The sequence below is a fragment of the Delphinapterus leucas genome, chromosome 14 (genome assembly GCF_059928025.1).
Source record: "Delphinapterus leucas isolate spDelLeu-1000000601 "Yukka" chromosome 14, BTC_Dleu_Yukka2, whole genome shotgun sequence".
NCBI lineage: Eukaryota > Metazoa > Chordata > Mammalia > Artiodactyla > Monodontidae > Delphinapterus > Delphinapterus leucas.
The window spans coordinates 6,695,925-6,716,148 of NC_143142.1; the positions used below are offsets into that span (position 1 = coordinate 6,695,925).

Genomic DNA, 20,224 nt, shown 5'->3' on the forward strand with positions numbered 1-20,224 from the left:
TCAAGTGGCTTTCACTTTTTTGCATCACAAACAGTGCTGGAATTATAGCAGTTATCCTTCTATTCAGGAATTTCCTCCCATAGGATGGATTCCCAAAATGAGGATTTTTTTGCATTGGAGCTCTTTGGCTATAGAGTTGTCATCTGCAGAATCTACACATTTTGAGCATGTAGCAGTCTAGCTGATTAAATAAATGTGTAAATAGGATATAATTATGCTTCCTGTTGATCCTTTTCTCTTTCTTAAACCCTTTTTACTGTAAGTCTGGGTTAGAGCCTGGACACAAATACTTTTTAAAAGTTTTATAAACTGTCCTCTTAGTAACGTAATTCAGAACATGTTGACAGTTATACACGTTGCTTATCTTCTGCATCGCCTTGTCAGTACCGATAGGTAACGTTTGGAAAGGAAGCATGATTATTTCCTTATATAAATTATTTAATCAGTATCCTGCTGTATGTTCGAAGTTGTTTAGATTCTGTGGGTGACAGCTTTGTAGCCAAGGATCTCCACTGCCAAGGGTTGTTGTTGAAAAGATATGACATTTTAGTGAAATAATAAAATATAATGTGAGGTTTGAGTACTCTAGGATTTTGAAGTGTCTAAAGATCTTTAGGGGCTGTGGGTTCCATTTAATTCAGCTAATAGGAACTATGGAAGATACATAGACTGTGTCTTATATGCTAGAACTTGATCTAATTTGATTAGTCAGTTAACAGCTCATTGAGTTATTTGGGCTATAAGGTTTATTTTTTGTTTGTTTTAATTTATTTTATTTTTGGCTGTATTGGGTCTTCGTTGCTGTGTGCAGGCTTTCTCTAGTTATGGCGAGTGGGTTTCTCACTGCAGTGGTGCAGTGGCTTCTCTTGTTGTGGAGCACGGGCTCTAGGCGTGCGGGCTCCCGTAGTTGTGGTTCGCGGGCTCTAGAGCACAGGCTCAGTAGTTGTGACGCACAAGCCTAGTTGTTCTTCCACGGCATGTGGGATCTTCCCAGACGAGGGCTCTAACCCGTGTCCCCTGCATTGGCAGGCGGATTTTTAACCACTGCGCCACCAGGGAAGCCCTGGGCTATAAGGTTTTTTATAAATTTGTTTTATTACAGATGTTCGACAAGGACTGATAGGAGTTGGCCTGATAAATGTAGAAGATCGTTCAGGAATTCTTACTCTAGATAAAGGTAATGGTATGACTTTTGTATGTATGTTCATAACTGGTGCTGTATCATTATAGCCCATTTTGTTGTTTATGCTTTCGTCAAGTTGAAGGGGAAGCTTCAAGTCTCTAGGTCTCAATCCCTCATTACTGAGTGCTCACAGAGCATTCTGGGTGGTTTTTGCTATGAATAACTATGGTTATTCAAGAAATTAAATCTCTATTCTCTCTACATAGCAGCAGTTCTCAAACCAGGTTGCGTATGTGATCAGCTGTTGAGTTTTTAAAAAAGTACTGAAGCCAGGGCAGGAGCTCAGACATCGGTAATTTTCCAGAAGCTCCTGGGCATTCTTACTTGTGCAGCCAAAGTTGAGCTTCACTGACTTAACAGCACTTAAACTTTATGAGTTAAGACTTAATGTTGGAAAACTAACATTCTGTTGTGCTAAATTATATTCATACCTTCAGCAAGCAAAGCTGAAGATGCAAAAATTTAATTTGGCAAACATCTTTTGAGCATGTAGTATAGTCGTGCTAATTGCTAGAGGTAGAAGTGGTCGAAGTATAGCCCTGTTCTGGGAACAGTACAGGAGTTGTGAGGGAAGTCTTAGAGAAGAAAGTGAAACTCTTACTAGGCTGAGATGAATAAATTTTTAAAATTGCCATTTGAATGCATTAAATCTTTCATACAATCTTGTCATTGCAGATTATAACAACATAGGAAAATTCTTAAATAGAATTTTGGGCATGGAGGTGCATCAGCAGAATGCGTTATTTCAGTATTTTGCAGACACACTTACTGCAGTTGTTCAAAATGCCAAAAAAAATGGAAGATATGATATGGGAATCTTAGGTAAGTTGGGAAATTTTTAAAACATCATATGTATTCTTTTTTTCTTTCTTTTTAATTAATTAATTAATTTTGTTTTTGGCTGCATTGGGTTTTCTTTGCTGCACATGGGGTTTCTGTAATTGCAGTAAGCGGGAGCTACTCTTCGTTGTGGTGGTGCATGGGCTTCTTGTTGCCATGGCTTCTCTTGTTGCAGAGCATGAGCTCTAGGTGCACGGGCTTCAGTAGTTGTGGCACGCGGGCTCTAGAGCACAGGCTCAGTAGTTGTGGCGCATGGGCTTAGTTGCTCTGCGGCATGTGGGATCTTCCCCGACCAGGGCTCGAACCCGTGTCCCCTGCATTGGCAGGTGGATTCTTAACCACTGCACCACCAGTGAAGCCTGTCATATGTATTATTGATGAAATTTTTTTTTTATACTTATATGTTGCTTTTTCTTGTTCAAGATCTTGGTTCTGGAGATGAAAAAGTGAGGAAAAGTGATGTTAAGAAGTTTCTGACTCCAGGATATTCAACCTCTGGCCATGTAGAATTATACACGGTAAGTTTAGAAAACGTGCACATTCAAGTATAATATCATTTTCTGGTAAGCATTCTCCGAAGTGAGTTTAATTTAAATTTTATTATTATTTTTTTTACAGATAAGTGTAGAGAGGGGAATGTCCTGGGAGGAAGCTACCAAGATTTGGGCTGAGTTGACAGGACCAGATGATGGCTTTTATTTGTCATTGCAAGTAAGACTTGTTTCCCTTAAATGTTAGTTGTTAAGATATGTAATGTGTTTTCATTGCCTGCATTGTAATTATCTGTTCGCTTTGTGCTGATTTTCCAATTGTATTTAGCTTTCTGTGTTTTGATAATTTATCACTGTAATTGTGATATATTTTTATTTAATACATTTTGAGGAGTATTATTAAATGCTAGTTTTAAATTATTACTTATTGGGGAATTCCCTGGTGGTCCAGTGGTTACTATTCCACACTTCCACTGCAGGGGGCACAGGTTTGATCCCTGGTCAGGGAATTAAGATCCTGCATACTGTGTGGTGTGGGCAAAAAAAAAAAAAAAAAAAAAATGTTTACATATTATTAGTAAATTGAACCCTTTTTTTCCATAATATAGTGAGTGACCTTCTTTAGTCATAATAATGCTTTATGTCTTCAAGATTCAGTTTTCAGTTATTAGTGTAACTACATTCATTGGTTTAGTATTTGCCTGTGGACAGAGCTAAGGAGAGAGGATGTGTGAGTGTGTATGTGTGTGTGTGTGCGCGCACGTGTGTGTACGTGTTTACATTTAGACATATACATATACACACACAAATGAATGCATATTTATTTGTCCTGATCAAAACTGGAATTTTGGGGCTTCCCTGGTGGCGCAGTGGTTGAGAGTCCGCCTGCCGATGCAGGGGACACGGGTTCGTGCCCCGGTCCGGGAAGATCCCATATGCCGTGGAGCGGCTGGGCCCGTGAGCCATGGCCGCTGAGCCTGCGCTTCTGGAGCCTGTGCTCCGCAACAGGAGAGGCCACAACAGTGAGAGGCCCACGTACCGCAAAAAACAAACAAAAAATATGGAATTTTAATCTTACCTCTTCTCTGATTTTTTTTTTTAATTTATTTTATTTTTGGCTGTGTTAGGTCTTCATTGCTGTGCGCGGGCTTTCTTTAGTTGCAGCGAGTGGCGGCTACTCTGTGGTGCGCGGGCTTCTCATTGTGGTGGCTTCTCTTGTTGAGAGGCATGAGCTCTAGGTGCGTGGGCTTCAGTAGTTGTGGCACGTGGGCTCAGTAGTTGTGGCACGCGGGCTCTAGAGCACAGGCTCAGTAGTTGTGGCAGACGGGCTTAATTGCTCCGCCGCATGTGGGATCTTTCCAGACCAGGGCTGAACCCGCGTCCTCTGCATTGGCAGATGGATTCTTAACCACTGCGCCACCAGGGAAGACCCTTCTCTGAAATTTTGGTCTTCTTTCTTCCACACTAATAATCCCTGTTCTTCAGGGCACACAGGATGATAAAATATCATGGATACTATGCCCCAGTATTTTGAAAATATTTTTGTTGTAATAATAACTTTTTTTGCATAAGCTTACTTTATGCTATTTAAAATAGTTATACTGTTTCTGCATGTCAACATATGGCAATTATATAGTATACTCTTCTTTTTTTTTTTTTTTTTTTTGGTACGCGGGCCTCTCACTGTTGTGGCCTCTCCCGTTGTGGAGCACAGGTTCTGGACGCACAGGCTCAGGGGCCATGGCTCACGGGCCTAGCCGCTCTGCGGCATGTGGGATCTTCCCGGACCGGGGCACGAACCCGTGTCCCCTGCATCGGCAGGCGGACTCTCAACCACTGCACCACCAGGGAAGCCCTATACTCTTCTTTTAACCCTTAATTAATCTTAGTTCTATAGGTAATTAATTTATACTTAAAGCTCACCACTCACTCACTAGTCCTTAGGTTAATATCTCTCTAGTTATTTTGTCTGAAGCCCATTATGTAGTAGATTCAGGAAGGGCTTATGGAAACATTACTCCCTGAATTCTTACGTGCTGGTAAGTTTGTGCCTTTGTACTTGAAAGACAAATTTTACCAGACGTGAAATCTTTTTTTTTTGCGGTACGCGGGCCTCTCACTGTTGTGGCCTCTGCTGTTGCGGAGCACAGGCTCCAGACGCGCAGGCTCAGCGGCCATGGCTCACAGGCGCAGCTGCTCCGCGGCATGTGGGATCCTCCTGGACCAGGGCACGAACCCACGTCCCCTGCATTGGCAGGCAGACTCCCAACCACTGCGCCACCAGGGAAGCCCAGACATGAAATCTTTAGTTCACGTTTTCTTTTCTTGGATATCTTAAAGATGCTGCTACTTATTCTTTTGAGATAGAGTTGCTGTCAAAAAAATTTTTTTTTTATTATTTTTATTTTGGGCTGTGTTGGGGCTTCATTGCTGGGCGCGGGCTTTCTTTAGTTGAGGCGAGCAGGGGCTACTCTTTGTTGTGGTGCGCGGGCTTCTCATTGCGGTGGCTTCTCTTGTTGCAGAGCATGGGCTCTATAGCGTGTGGGCTTCAGTAGTTGCAGCATGTAGGCTTCAGTAGTTGTGGCTCATGGGCTCTAGAGTGCAGGCTCAGTAGTTGTGGCGCACGGGCTTAGTTGCTCCACGGCATGTGGGATCTTCCCAGACCAGGGCTTGAACCCGTGTCCCTGCATTGGCAGGCAGATTCTTAACCACTGCGCCACCAGGGAAGTTCTTTACATTTTGTTAATTTTTTAAAATTATGGTAAAATATATAACAAAGTTTGCCATTTTATCCATTTTAAAGTGTATGATTTAGTGTCATTAATTATATTCACAATGTTGTGCCAACATCACCATTAAACAGTAGCTTTCCCCTGGCCTGATAACCTTTGATCTATTTTCTGTCTATGAGTTTGCATATCTTGGTACCTCATATAAGTGGAATCATGCAGTATGTGACAGTTGTGTCTGGCTTCTTTCACTCGGCATAATGTTTTCAAGGTTCGTCCATGTAGAATGTGTCATAACTTCATTTCTTTTTGTGACTAATATTGCTTTGTATGTGTGTAGCACATTTTACTTTTTATTTGCAAATATTGGGTTGGCCAAAAAGTTCGTTCGGGTTTTTCAGTAAGATGGTACCAAAAACCCGAACGAACTTTTTGGCCAAGCCCTTTATGGAGTGACCAACTGTAAATGAAGACCTGGTTCAAGAACTGCGTAAAGGAGACCAAATATGATGATGCCACAGGCAGGGTGAAACCATAAATAAGCTCTCTAGAGCAGGAATCCCTAAATTTTTTATGTCAGGGGTCAGGTAGTATTTTAGGTTTTGCAGAGAATATGTGGTCTCTGCTGACTATTCTTTGTGGATTTTTTTTTTCTTAAATTCTTTAATTGAATTATGTACCCATGAATGCATTATTACACTTGTGAAAAAATTTAAATACAGATAGCACTAAATTTTTTGACCATCATTCCCAGCCGCGGTCCCTTCCCACCTTCCCAGAGGTAGCCACCGTTACCAGTTTTGTGTCTATTCTCCCAGACCATTTTCTGTGCATTTAATGCATATGTATTGTAGCCATAGGAAACAATTTACTGTTTTAGATGGTTGATTTGTTGTTGGTTTTTTTTTTACACCAATTCTATGATACAGTATCGATCATTCTTTAAATTGCCTTTCTCACTAAACAATCAGTCTTGGAGTGCTTTCTGTATTGATACTTATAGGACTACTTCATTCATTGTGGCTGTTGCATGGTATTCTGTGTTATGAATATACCATGGTTTATTTAGCCTGTGTCGTATTAATTGACTTTTAGGTTGTTTCCATTTTTTCTCTTACAAAGGACATGCTTCTTTATGTACCTGTGTGAGTGTATCTCTAGAGTAGATTCAGAGAAATGGCATCACTGGATCTTAAGATCACTTCTTTCTATGTGTGAATGAGAGGATAAAACTCTTTTGAAGATCCTGGAGGAGAAAAAGTTTAGTTCTTAAAAATCTGAAAAATGATTTTCCCCCCAGCTTTGTTCTTGGTTTCTAGTATTATCTTGAGGTTTCTAGCTAGGGTGGGATGGGTAAAACTGAACAAGTAAAAGGACATATCAGGATTGAGGGGAAAGATAACAAGCAGATTTGGCTGAGTTTAAGTTGCTGCCTTCTCTCTCCTTTTTTTTTTTTTTCTTAAAACATCTTTATTGGAGTATACAATGCTTTACAACATTGCTTTACAATGTTGTGTTAGTTTCTGCTGTATAACAAGGTGAATCAGCTATATGTATATGTATATCCCCACATCCCCTCCCTCTTGTGCCTCCCTCCCACCCTCCCTATCCCACCCCTCTAGGTGGTCACAAAGCACCGAGCTGATCTCCCTGTGCTATGCAGCTGCTTCCCACTAGCTATGTATTTTACATTTGGTAATGTATATATGTCAGTGCTACTCTCTCACTTCGTCCTGGCTTACCGTACCCCATCCCTGTGTCCTCAAGTCTATTCTCTACGTCTGGGTCTTTATTCCTGTCCTGACCCTAGGTTCAACAGCATGGATTTTTTTTCCTTCCTAAGAAACTTTCTCCCTTCCTTCCTTAAACTTTTCTTAAGCTTAGGAGCCTCAAGCTATTTGGTCCATAAACCTGGTTTACTGGTCTCTGATTCAATAGCAAAGCTCTCAAACTGGATCTGGCTCCTAGTTGTGCATGTATGTGTGTTTGAAAATGTTATTGAGATTATTGTAGATTCTCATGAGGTTATAAGAAATAATACAGAGAAATTCCTTTTACACCAGTTTTCCCAATGGTAACATTTTACAAACCTGTAGTATAATATCACAACCAAGATACTGATACAGTTCACTAGATTTTATTCAGATTTCTCTGAGACCTTGGATGGGATTTTGATTGGTCCCTATAGGATATTGGTTATTTTATTTATTTATTTATTTTTGTGGTACGCGGGCCTCCCACCGCTGTGGCCTCTCCCGTTGCGGAGCACAGGCTCTGGACGCGCAGGCCCAGTGGCCATGGCTTATGGGCGCAGCCGCTTCGCGGCATGTGGGATCTTCCCAGACTGGGTCATGAACCTGTGTCCCCTGCATCGGCAGGTGGACCCTCAACCACTGCGCCACCAGGGAAGCCTGGTTATATTTTTTTCACTTGAAATTATTGCCAAATTGAGGCACTCGTAGATTTTGATGAAAATGCTGATCCCCACCAGTTTCCCTTGAGTGAAAGGATGTGGTAGCGTTGTCCTTTGTTACTCTCTGCTGCATGGCCACAGGCAGCTGGTTGTGAAGAGTGAGGACCTTGGAAGAGACATCCTTCCAAGAAGCTGTAGCCTCCTTCATTGAGCCGCCTCAGCAGCAAGCAGTTTCAACTTGCAGTGCGTGTAACGTGTGTTGACATGAGGAAAGCCATGTCAGAATCACTTTTAATTCCACTGTAGTGTGATGATTTATTTTATAGTTACAATGAATTAACCTGACACTGTCAAGATAGATCACACTGCTATGTGCTTTAAACACTGCCTTAAAGTATAGTTAGCTAGAGAATTTCACATCAGCTGATACAAAATTTTAAATGTATTTTTCACTTAACTTTTGTTTCATAGACTTTGCAGTAATTATATAAACAATGTTTCAAATCATTTGAACAAGTAAAAGACGAAGGATCTTTAGTATCAATGAAGAGAAAAGTAAAGTATTAGGTCCTTTTATCAGCGTAAGAATTATCTTAATATAAAGAGGTAGTAGGGCTTCCCTGGTGGCGCAGTGGTTGAGAGTCCGCCTGCCGATGCAGGGGACGCGGGTTCGTGCCCCGGTCTGGGAAGATTCCACATGCTGCGGAGCAGCTGGGCCCGTGAGCCATGGCCACTGAGCCTGTGCGCCCGGAGCCTGTGCTCCGCAACGGGAGCGGCCACGGCAGTGAGAGGCCCACGTACCGCAAAAATAAAATAAAATTTAAAAAAGGTAGTAGCTTAGCAAATGATTTATTTTGTAGAGGAGCTGGGAAAATACCTTTGAAACTTTTCTTTTTCCTTCAGTTTTGCTCCGGAGACTGTTGCTTTGAAATTGTTCACCATTCTTCAAAAGAAATACTAATTTTCCCAATCTTATTTTTCTTTGCGTTAAATGGGGCTTTTTACAAGTCTCAGGGTTCCTCTCATAAAGTCCAACTTTTAAAAAATTTTTAAAATAAAACAAGTTCCATCGTTTGTCTAATGCATCGTTTTCTTCCACTTCTGCATCATATTTATGTATTATTTGTTCAGCATTTGGCTTTCTCCTGTTACAGCGTTACCGTTTACAGATGAATTTGTGATATTTCATGTGATATTTTACCGTCACACAACCATAGGAATAGGTTGTAGCACTGATGCAGTAGATGAATTCAGAGGACTGTGGGTGATCAAAAGGCATTATCTTGAAGGTTATATATTTCATTGTAACTTGAAGGAGAGTAACATACAGTAGAGGTAAAATTATTTCCTGTGAAGACCCTTCTTGCCCACTACCTAGATTCTTACGTCACATACCTCTGACCCTGTTGAGGCTGCGAGTCCAGTTTCCTGGACTAGAGGAAGCAAAATTGTCTCCACTGGACATCGTGCTTTAAGTCTTATTACTCAACACAATTTTCTAAAGATTGTCTTGCCTCAGAGATAAGGTCCATTAGCCTTCACTTTGGTGAGACCTTGTTCAAGTCGGTTACACAGCAGGTGTTATCCTTTCATACAGTTTTGTATTTACAAACTCATTTGGCTTTGGTGATGTGATGGTACAAAAAGCAAGCGTGTCTTAAAGTGTGCAGTATTGAATCTTTATATTTTCTCACCTATTTATTTATTTTTAATAGATAAGAAACAACAAGAAAACTGCCATCTTAGTTAAAGAAGTGAATCCTAAAAAGAAGCTTTTCTTAGTTTATAGACCAAATACTGGGAAACAGCTCAAATTAGAAATTTATGCTGATCTAAAAAAGAAATATAAGAAGGTATTTTTCCATTTGTACATGATGTTATATATAAATACTTGTTTTATAATAGTATATTGCAACTATGTTTATGTTTATATGTAAATTGTCAATTTTTCCTATTTGATTACTGGAAAATTGTTTCAGAAAAAGTTTTATCAACTCTTGTTAAATTAATATCCCAGTCTTAATGTTATCAACTGTTAGGAAACTTAAAGATGATTATTTGAAACAGCTTATGTTATCAGAAAAGGAAGTTTCTATAGTGCTAACTACAAAAAATAGAATTTTTTAAATAAAGGGAAGATGTACAAGACTGAAATTCCTTCCCACCAACTCTTGGTTTTACTGTGAACTGCTGTGTTTATATTTTGCAATAATTTCTGGAAAAACAGTGATATCTGTTTTTCCTAACTTTACTATGTTATTTTGTTGTTAGTATTACCTTATATTACTATTATCCCTAGCCGTTTTCACTTGCAAACAATTATAATTAAGTTAACTATTTGAAATATTCATTACATGGGAAAAACCTCATGGCAGAGCTTTATGGGTAACACTCAAATGCAAGCAGTAGTGAAGACCATGTTTTCTGTATAAAGATGGTTTTAAGTTGGCTTTAGAGACCAAATTAGGCAACCAGTTTGTTTAAAACAATACCTTTTCAATGGAATTTTTGTCTTATTTTCACAGGTAGTCTCAGACGATGCCCTGGTCCACTGGTTAGATCAGTATAATTCATCTGCAGATACTTGTACTCATGCTTATTGGTTAGTTTTCATTTTTCTCACCATATATTCCAAAGTATAATCAAGATTTAATTTAAACATCCCTTCATTCTTTAGCTATCTGTCCCTATAAGTACACAAGCAGATTATCAATTGCTCGGTGTTGTTTCTTTAAGCAGAGGTACTTGTTGGAAGTCTCTGGACCATGCACTGTTTTAGGTCTCCCCACTGATGCTTTGTTACTTCCAACCAAATGTTGTCTGCCAGCATGGACTTAACTATCATTCTTAGGGTTGAGACTTTTTCTTTCTCCTCTCCTTCCTTCCCTTCCTTTATTTTTTCCTTCCTCCAAAGTTTTATTGGTGTCCCAAATCAGTTTTATTTTTAAGGCTAGGGAACTTCTAGGAAACCACAGAGGTACCTCAAATAGTTAACAGCACTAGAAACTTTGTTGTTGAGCCCTGGAGCTGATCCTGCTGTGCTACTGGGCTAGCCAGAGGTGTTCTCAAGTCATTATGTTCATTTCAGGGCATTGAAAATGGAGTATCTGGCCCACTTTTTGAAAAGGGATACAGGATATAGATGAATTTTAGCTAGGTTTTTATTTAGACACGTGTAGGTAGATAAATTTGCTTTTGTTTATTTGCTGAGGGCTTTTCCACTTACCTGATTTAGAACTGTATATTGGTAGTTTAATACTACGGAAATAACTGGCAGGATTATTTTATAAACTGACATTAATACAGTAAACTAATGGATATTAAAATGACAAATGCTTAAGTGGATATCAAGACCAATAAATCAGCCCTTTTACAAGGGAGTCAGGCCCAAGAAATAACTAATTTTAAAATCAGTAGTGATACCTTAAGTTGGACAGGATAATCCAGTATGTCAGAAGGACTGCAGTCTACAAACTATATCAGTAAAGGTAAATGACGGTAGGCCGTTTTCCATTTGAAATTAGGGTAGACCTTGTGGGCCTTGTGTGTGTGTGTGTGTGTGTGTGTGTGTGTGCACGCACATATACATTTTTTTCCTTATTATCTATCCTAGGCGTGGCAATTGCAAAAAAGCAAGTTTGGGATTAGTTTGTGAAATAGGTCTTCGTTGCCGCACATACTATGTGTTATGTGGCTCAGTACTGAGTGTCTGGACAAAAGTCGAGGGTGTTCTCGCATCTGTCAGTGGCACAAACGTGAAAATGCAGATAGTTCGGCTAAGAACAGAGGATGGACAGCGGATTGTAGGTGAGTTTTAATTTTTTTTTGGTTTGAGCCTTGAGAAGAAAAATCAGGTCCTGTGTTTTTCTTATTTTGCTTCTAACGTCTTAGAATCTTAGCATCTATCTATTCCAGTGGTGGGGTAGAGCTTGCTTTGTATTATGTTCTTAAAAGGATAAACAGTAGTTAAGCTTTTGAATGGGTGTAGTTGGCTCTGGCTGAAATCCTGATGTGGTTGTGATTTTATGCTGCCCTCGGTGCTCTTGCTCCCCTCCCTCACTGTCGACATCTGTGCAGGCTCCCTGGTATGAAGACTAAGGATTCTCTGAAGTCTTTATGTTCATTGTGCCACATTGAGACTGTGGAAGTCAAAGCCACTGTGCACAGAGGATGGACTGGAGTCCTGCAGGGAGCAAGGGAGACCAGGCTAGCCGCTCCTACTGTTCCCTCAATGACAGGCCTCACGGAAATCCACCCAGTTATTGCACTTTCCCTGTCGCATTGTCTTTGTTTCTTTTGCAACAACCTTGCTCTGTATCCTGGTTGCACATTGGTAGCCTGTGGGCTAGTCAGTCCATGGACATTTTTTTGCTCCTCAAGTATTTTTGGTTGCAAGATTTCAATTGAGTTAGTTGCCAACTTTTAAAAATCAAAAGATTGTGGGCTTCCCTGGTGGCGCAGTGGTTAAGAATCTGCCTGTCAATGCAGGGGACACGGGTTCGAGCCCTGGTCCGAAAAGATCCCACATGCCGCGGAGCAACCAAGCCCATGTGCCACAACTACTGAGCCTGCGCTCTAGAGCCCGCAAGCCACAACTGCTGAGCCCGCGTGCTGCAACTACTGAAGCCCATGTGCCTAGAGCCCACGCTCCGCAACAAGAGAAGCCACTGCAGTGAGAAGCCCACGCACCACAATGAAGAGTAGCCCCCGCTCGCCGCAACTAGAGAAACCTTGTGTGCAACAACAAAGGCCCAACGCAGCCAAAAATAAATAAAATAAATAAATTTATTTAAAAAAAATCAGAAGACTGGATTTCTATCTTCTTCAACAACAACAGCAGCAGCAACAACAGAGAAGCTTGGAACATTGAGCCCCTGTTCCCACATGGGAGGAGTTAAATTTCCCTTACCCAGGATATATATACTCTCCAGTTTGCTGACTTCCACACTGTGCCACTTAGAAGTTACTGCTTCAGTATGCATTTGAATTTGCAGCCACTATTTTGTAGTCTCTTTGGTACATTAGTATATGCCAAAGAAGGTGGTGCTTGCATACATTTGTGGAGCTTCAAAGATAGTAGATAGGAAGGTACTGTACTTGGCCTTCTGTTGTTTCAGCAAGAAGATGGTGTTGCACTAGACACATGCATGTGCTCAGGTATTTGTGGGTGATGCTGCTGAGGAATCGGGCTACTTCTGAAGGGGCCAGTTCAGTTATTAGGTGTTCATTTAGTTTTTTTGTGGAGTCTTATTCATTAAACTTAATATTATACTTCATTTGGAATTTGCTATGAAGCTGTAAAATAGTGTGGTTTCTCCTGGAAGCAACCTTTATAAATTCTTGTTTTCTAATTGCAGGTTTGATCATTCCTGCAAATTGTGTGTCTCCTCTTATAAATCTCCTGTCAACTTCAGACCAGTCTCAACAGCTTGCAGTCCAGCAGAAACAGCTCTGGCAGCAGCGTCACCCCCAGAGCATCGCCAATTTGAGCAACGCATAAGAACAGACAGGTTTCAACATGGATGTATATGAAATGCTGTTGAAGCATATCATTTGCATAAAAATCAGGGACAGTTTCCAAAGAATTATAATTTTTTTTCAGTTGTGCTCTCTCTCTAGTTAATTTTTTTGGGAATAAGGACAAACCTGGAATAGATAGCAAAACTGAAAATCAGCAGTGCCGATGGTGGTACATATGTCTTTCCTCGTGCTTTTCCCATGGTACTTACCGTATGCTTTTACTTTGGGTGAGCAGAGGGGTATGTGTGCGTGTGTGTCAGTCTGTTTGTTTGTGAGTTTGTTAAAAGCTACGAACCATAATTGGTTTAAAAATGCTTGGAACTTCCCAAACTGGCTTTACTTTTATGTTATACAGTGCTCAGGGTTAACGCAGTACATCCATGCCATTGCTGTGGGACTTATCCCCGGATGCATGTGTTTTGAGTCTATAAATAGAGAAAATATATATTGGTTTCTTTTTCCAACTTATTAAAACAATAGGTTTATTAAAGCATGAAATGAAAGGTTACATATCATGCATTCAGGTTCTTTTTCTAGTTTTTGTTCTGACAGTGCATGTCTTTGAAAGCATGCGTAAACAAGATTAACACAGAAGTCAAGTAACGGAGAGAAACATTTGTAGATGTACAGCATTGGTTATTGCATTTTTATAGTGTTTATACCTGGGTATTGCTTCAAACCCTGCGAAATCACCTTCTCCCATTCTCCCTGCCCCAGGTTTCTTGTCAAGGTAATGAGTACATACATTTTTTGGTGATAAAACTCTTAAAAGTTAATTTTAATGTATTAATAGTATTCCTAATGTGTGCTGCAAAAATGGCTACAAGCCTGCTTTTCTTAAAATCACATTTTTCTTAACTTAAAGATAGTTTTAGAAAGAAGTACAAATTGGCTTCCGTCTTGCAAACAATCTTTCTTTTTTTTACTTCGTTATCTTAATTTGCTTTGTCACTCTTAAAAATGGAAACCGTACTTGAGTTGTAAACTAGACAATGAGGAAACACTTGAGGCTTCTGCTGTATGTTTATTTCTTGTTGTTATTGTTGTTACCCAGTAACTTGAATATTGTTTAATGTGTTGTAAGACATTGTAGAGTTTATCTCAAGCTGTTAAAAATGGTAATGTACAAATGTGAATAGACACTTATCTATAATATGGGTAAGTTTTGTTTCGCCTATAATAGATGTTTATAAAAACAAGTGAGGGGACAGTTGGTCTTTTTGTTTCCTTTTTTTTTCCTTTCCTTTTTTTTTTTTTGCTTGCACAGGTTGCACTATTGAAAAACTGAGATTGTATAAACCTGGTCAAAAGCTGCAAGATACCACAATCTTGTAGATGTCAAATAAAAAGTTATTATACTAAGCAGAAGTGGACTCTTGTTTAGGCCCTCACCACCTTCAAAAGTAGTCTGTGATGGGGATGCTGCAGAACTTGCGTGTTGCTCAACATTCCAGGTAGCCTTATATTTTGGTTTAAAACCTACCCCTCAAAATTGAAATGGTGTTGAGGAAGGGGTAAAATGATAGTACTTTTGAAAGTTTCTCAAGTTGAACTGTTCTCCTTTGTAACTTTCTAAACTTATTGCAGAATTAGGTGAGATATATATGTTAACTGATGGGAAAGCTAGGGCTATCATCCTGTTGGGTTTCTTCAAGCCTGAGTTTGGTTATGTCACGTTTACCATAAGTTTTCTTTCTTTGGATTTATTTATTCTAGACGCCTAAAGGAACAAATTGAGAATAATTTCTGTTCTTTGGCATATTTTGCCCAGTGGATGCAACTTTTATCCTCAGTCTAGTCCTTATATCTCAGGCAGTGATCCATATGAATATCAACCAATGTCCCTTGTTAGGGCCACTAGACCCAGCTGGCAGTCAAGAACAGAATTGTCCACCTGCACCAAAACTTCCCAGTTAGTTCTTCTGTTTTTAAATCAGGAGCCCAGTCAGCTTCCATCAACTTCCCAAGGTGAAATAGAGCTGTGGAGGGGGAAGCATAACAAGCCTGTTACCTCCAGTGAGACAAAATGGCAGGGTTGGGGAAAAGAGACTCCCTCTTGGAGGCTTGGCCCAACTTCCCTTTTTTGTGTGTGGGAGTATCTTTTTTAGCAGGTTATGGTTTTTTCCAAGCAGCTTCAGTGTGAGGATTCTTTAGCATGCAGTTAGTTGACCCTCACAATTTATGATGTAATGTTTGCTCTTGGAATAGCTATCTTGTTACAAAGGGGGATATATGTATGTTCTGTTCTTTGTAGAACAGCTTTGTTTTGCTTTTTTAAAAAAAAGTCCAGAAATAAGGCCTCTGAAAACTCTCAAAGTAGACCTCAGAAAGGCAGCCGTGTAAATGAATGGGGAGCCGAGGTGCCACGTGCACATGCTTATCGTGGTGTGGTGTGCATGTGAGCGCTGGCAGTCTGCTTCCCATCCTCTCTCTGGAGGTGAACACATGACCTTTAACACTGTGCCCTTACCCAAGTCAGCAAGTTTTAGGTTGGTCAACATGGGAAAACCCAGCATTCAAGGTCCTCCTCTGTCAAAAAATCAAGTCTCAACAACAGCTAACTTCTGTACAACAGATCCTTGTATTTCAGGATCTGAATGCCACGTCTGAACCCAGGGACCTTACCTTGTTGAACCCGATGTGAGTCCATTTGGCCTCTGTAATGCCTTTTCTCCCTTTTTAGCAATATGGCTCTGAGCACAAAGATTTTGATTACAAGTCACGTGAGTGTTTTCAGAGTTTACAGTGCCGATTGTACTGAAAACCACTTTCCCAGTCCAGAGCTGCTCAGATGGTATTGGCGGGGGGGTTAGTGTTCCCCTAATTTAGCACCCTCCCTACCACAAGCTGCAGTTTAGTGGGATAACCCAGATATTTATCAACGATATGAATTCCTAAAAGTATTAATAAGGTATTTTTAAACACAGTTGATGAAAAAGTAAATAGCTTAAGCAATTTTCCCTTTTTGCTGCTAAATTGCCGATACACTCTTCAGTATCTTCTCTTTGCATCTGTATATAAGTTAGCAAGAACCTGCATCCAAAGCAATGTAGTGGTGTGTGTGTGTATATGTATTTATTCCAGTCCAGCTAGCACTTCAGAAACCTTTTTGAGTTGCAACAGTAAACCTTTTACTTGTATTCTGCTTCATCTGTAATGGTGAAAGTTCTAGATTACCAAGCTCCAGGGGTATATAATATTCTAGAAGCATAAGTTTCTGGCTGTAGCCACTGGGGCATTCATTTGCTAATCTCCATGTGATGCTATTAGAGCAACTTCTAACAGGCATGACGAGAAAGGGTACCAGACACTTACCGTTGTATAATGGGAGCCTTCCCTCAGTCCCCTCCACTTTCCAGTTTAGCAGGAGGGGAAAAAAAGCAATAGATTAGAAATGATTGATGCATTTCAGTTTATGAAAGTAGGAGCAGAGGAAAAGTGTTTTTCACTTGGGTCCTTTTCTTGATTAGGTATTAAGAGGAAGGTCCCTATCTAAATACTCTCATTTTAAAAATGTACCTGAAAAAATAAAATAAAAATGTACCTGAATGATATTTGATAGTTTCTAAGAATGGTGCTACATAAGAGTCGCTGTTAGACCAGTATGCAGTTAACAGATGTTTGGTTAGTGCAGGCATCCCAGGGACAGTAGGCATTTGTTGACTGTCCTTCCTCTATGTCTGGAGTCTCCTTGGCTAACACCACACCTCGCACGCTCACTGTGCATGCTTTGCTGCTGGAATATGCAGCAGGCAGTCCATGTCATGGCTACAGCTGTGAGCAAAAGCCATTTGTAAAAAGTCCTCATTGGATGCCAGTTGTCTAGTACAAAGGCAGTGTCTTTTAAGGGCATATAAGTGAAGGAAACACATCTATAGATACCTGCAACTCGAGCTAGCTAGTAATTTTTTTTCTGCGTACTTGAGGTGAAATCCAAAACCCACCTTCTGATTTTATGCTGTACTTATATATATATATATGTACATAATGTGTATATATAGAAATGTTGAGTTCTTTTTGAATTCTGAATGTAAATATTTCTTGTAAATTGGGACGCCACCAGCTTGTTTTTCTCTTTTCCCTCCTCCCTTCAATCCTATTTATTCTTTTCTTGACTTCCCATAGGGGGCTTCTTACAAATTGTTTTTTTTTTTTGGATGTAGAAACGTATGAAAAACTTCTTAGTTGAATTTGTTCATATATTTTAGAATTCGGTTTTGCATCTTTACCATAGAATTCCTATGTCTGTTTTGTGTTAATATTTTTCAACATGCCTGATTGTGTTTTGCATTTTTATTACAAATTTTTACTGTGTGCAATGCATTGTATTGGGGGGAATGTACTTGAGTGCAATTTCTGATACTGTCATTATATGACTAGTTATGCTCATTTATGTTGCTCTTTGGAAGCTATAGTGAACCTCATGTTTTCACCTAAAAAATTTCTTCCCAAGACTTCCTTTAAGCTCCTCTAACTTCTTCAGTGCATTTGGGATCAAACTTGCTCTTCAGTAAACCCGCCTTGTTCCTACCCTTGCAATTTTTCAGGCCTGCACCAAATCCTTCATCCTTGTGGCTTTCCAGCTGAGAGGAAAATCTTGCAGATCTGAACAGTGATTTATGACCTGCTACTGCTGCAGATTTTCTGTTTCTTTAAGAAGTCCAGCGTGTACTTTTAGCCTGCAAGTAACAATCAGAAGCTTACTTTCCAGTGAGCATGGGTAATCTGCTTCTGCTCCCACCAGTTAAGGATATTTATAGCAGGAGTGGAGACAGACCTGGTACATGCTGGTGTCCATGCTGACAGGTGACATTAGAGAATGTCCTTTAAGGGACAGTTTTCCTCCGGAATCGAGCAGCACAACTGCTGTGGAGGCTTCCATGAGCCTTCAGCTCAAGGGTCGATTCTGTGCTGAGGGTAAAACAGCCAGTTAACTGTGGAGGGACTGGCTGGTAGGATCTGCTGTGCTGTCCCGCCACCAGTGAGCTGGTGAATTGATCTTGACTAGATTGGCTGTAAAGCTAGGAGCTGAGCTGGATCAGGGCATTCTTAATGATTGGATTAGTGTTGCCAGTAGGGCAGACCCAGGGGTGGCTCACAAAAGTGGTGGTAATCATCACCAGGGAGGCCAACATTGCATTTTTACTTAGAGATTTCACACTTTTAAGAAAATCTTCCTCCTTAACTTTCAGGAAAGATAGCCGTGAGCCTTTCTTGGGCCTTCATTTGTGTACATGTTTCTCTCGTTACTACTGAACTTCGTAGACTTCCTGAAACTTAAAAGTTGTCTGCATTTAGGTAAGTCTTAGGAACCTAATTTGTCATGAAACGGGGCCTTTCAGAGGAGAGCTCCAGTGGGAATCCCTGTCCCAACACGTCCTGCCCGGCTTTCCTCCTCTGGCACCCGTGGAGCAGCAGCCGTCAGGACACCATGAGGCTAAGACTACACCCTTGTAGTGCAGAGTCGAGCAAGGGGTGCCACCTGGGAACATCAGTTCTCTTTGATACTTGCAGGTCAGGCCTCCTTGGGGCTGAGGGTCAGTCCGCAGGCCCCTTAGTGAGAACTCCCTGGCTTTTCCGCCCACCCTGTCCTGAGGGCGTTTCTTGCTGTGACAGTATTTGTGGCACTGAAGAGGATAAAGAAGCTTCAGCCTTCTTTCTGACTTCCACTTTACGGGGCAGAGAGCTTTTTTTCTACGTAGCACATTGCAGTCTCACCTCCATCAGAAAAAATCATCCTGTTCATGGTTTATACTGAATTTGCAAACTACTGATATTATTTTTCAATAACCACTTGTATCTACCATCAACCATGAGAGGTGGGAAGAGGTACGCTGTATCTCTGCAATAAAACTTTTGCCAGGTTCTACCTCTGCTGAGCAAAGGATACTTTTATACGTAGGCATAGATCTTCCTTCCTTTACTGATCTGACATGGTGCATCTTGAGACAACATATGATGGAATCCAAAGACAATTTGAAACAAAGGTGGATGTAAACTCTTCTGGTTGTTTCTGTTCTGTTCTCTTTTTTAAAATCTCTCTTTTTATATTGCTACTCTGTTTTGAATGTCCGTCAGTGTATGAAGGGTACGCACTGTTCTGATGATACTGCACTGCTTCAGCCTTCCGTGGTAATACAGTACCGAGTGTCCAGAAACGATTGTTCTGACCGTTTTGATTTGTAACTTTAAAAATTGGGTCTCATGCAATAAAAATGTATTGGCTGCATTTAGCGAGGTTTTATACCCTTGCAAGTAAAAACGATCAACCATGAAGCGTAACGAATTCTGTATTTAGGTTTTTTGTTGTGTCTTTTGATTTTTGTTTTTCTGTTTTTTTTTCCTTTTTTTGTAAGATTCTTAAATAAATTAAACTGGCTAATATGCTGCTTTTCTCTGTGTATTTTCTTTGTCTGGGTTCTGAGCACCCGTTTAAGCTGTGTCAGGGCAACCACGCTCACCTAGAGAGCTTCTTTCCGTTGGGGGCTCGGACTTCTTTTATGTTGGTTTTTTATTTTAAATGAATTCTAGAAGACTTCTCACGATGTGGAGAAAATGCAACCAAGCATTTGTTAGAGTCAGAAATGCCCGTGCTGCTGCAGAGCTTCAGTGAGTCAGCACCGGGTGCCCAAGCCGGGGGTCTTGGGTCATGGGGTGTCCTCCCTGAAAGGTGCCAGGAGTGTTGGAGGACTTGGGGGTATGAGGCTTCCTATTTAAAATTCATTCCTGATGGTGCACAGCCATCCAGTCTGAGTCGTAAGATTGGAGCTCTGCTTAAGAAAAAACAAAACGGAAACTACTGCAGACAACATAGCGTGTGCCAGTCACTGTGGGGTGCTTTCTGTAGTCCTTTCCGTAGTCCTCAGTCCTCCTCTAGTTTTCAGATGAAAAGCATTTTAGTTTCTAATTTTTGTGGAAATTCGTGCCTGTATTTCTTCTATTTATTTTTGGCTGTGTTGTGTCTTCGTTGCTGTGTGCGGGCTTTCTCTAGTTGCGGCGAGCAGGGGCTACTCTTCGTTGTGGTGCACGGGCTTCTGATTGTGGTGGC

At 40.6% G+C, this 20,224-nt stretch overlaps 1 protein-coding gene across 5 annotated transcripts in view; it reads left to right on the top strand.

The window, feature by feature from the left end:
- SBNO1 (strawberry notch homolog 1) overlaps positions 1 to 19,560 on the top strand; it is a 58,298-nt gene extending 38,738 nt beyond the window's left edge. For all 5 annotated transcript variants that reach the window (XM_022597775.2, XM_022597773.2, XM_022597774.2 and 2 more), the window contains 8 exons: positions 1,103 to 1,177; positions 1,859 to 2,005; positions 2,447 to 2,541; positions 2,642 to 2,734; positions 9,372 to 9,509; positions 10,182 to 10,258; positions 11,270 to 11,463; positions 13,014 to 19,560. In XM_022597775.2, coding sequence (XP_022453483.1) covers positions 1,103 to 1,177; positions 1,859 to 2,005; positions 2,447 to 2,541; positions 2,642 to 2,734; positions 9,372 to 9,509; positions 10,182 to 10,258; positions 11,270 to 11,463; positions 13,014 to 13,156 — 962 coding nt within the window. In that variant the 3' untranslated portion in view covers positions 13,157 to 19,560. The remainder of the gene's footprint in view (positions 1 to 1,102; positions 1,178 to 1,858; positions 2,006 to 2,446; positions 2,542 to 2,641; positions 2,735 to 9,371; positions 9,510 to 10,181; positions 10,259 to 11,269; positions 11,464 to 13,013) is intronic.
- Positions 19,561 to 20,224: the final 664 nt, after the last annotated feature.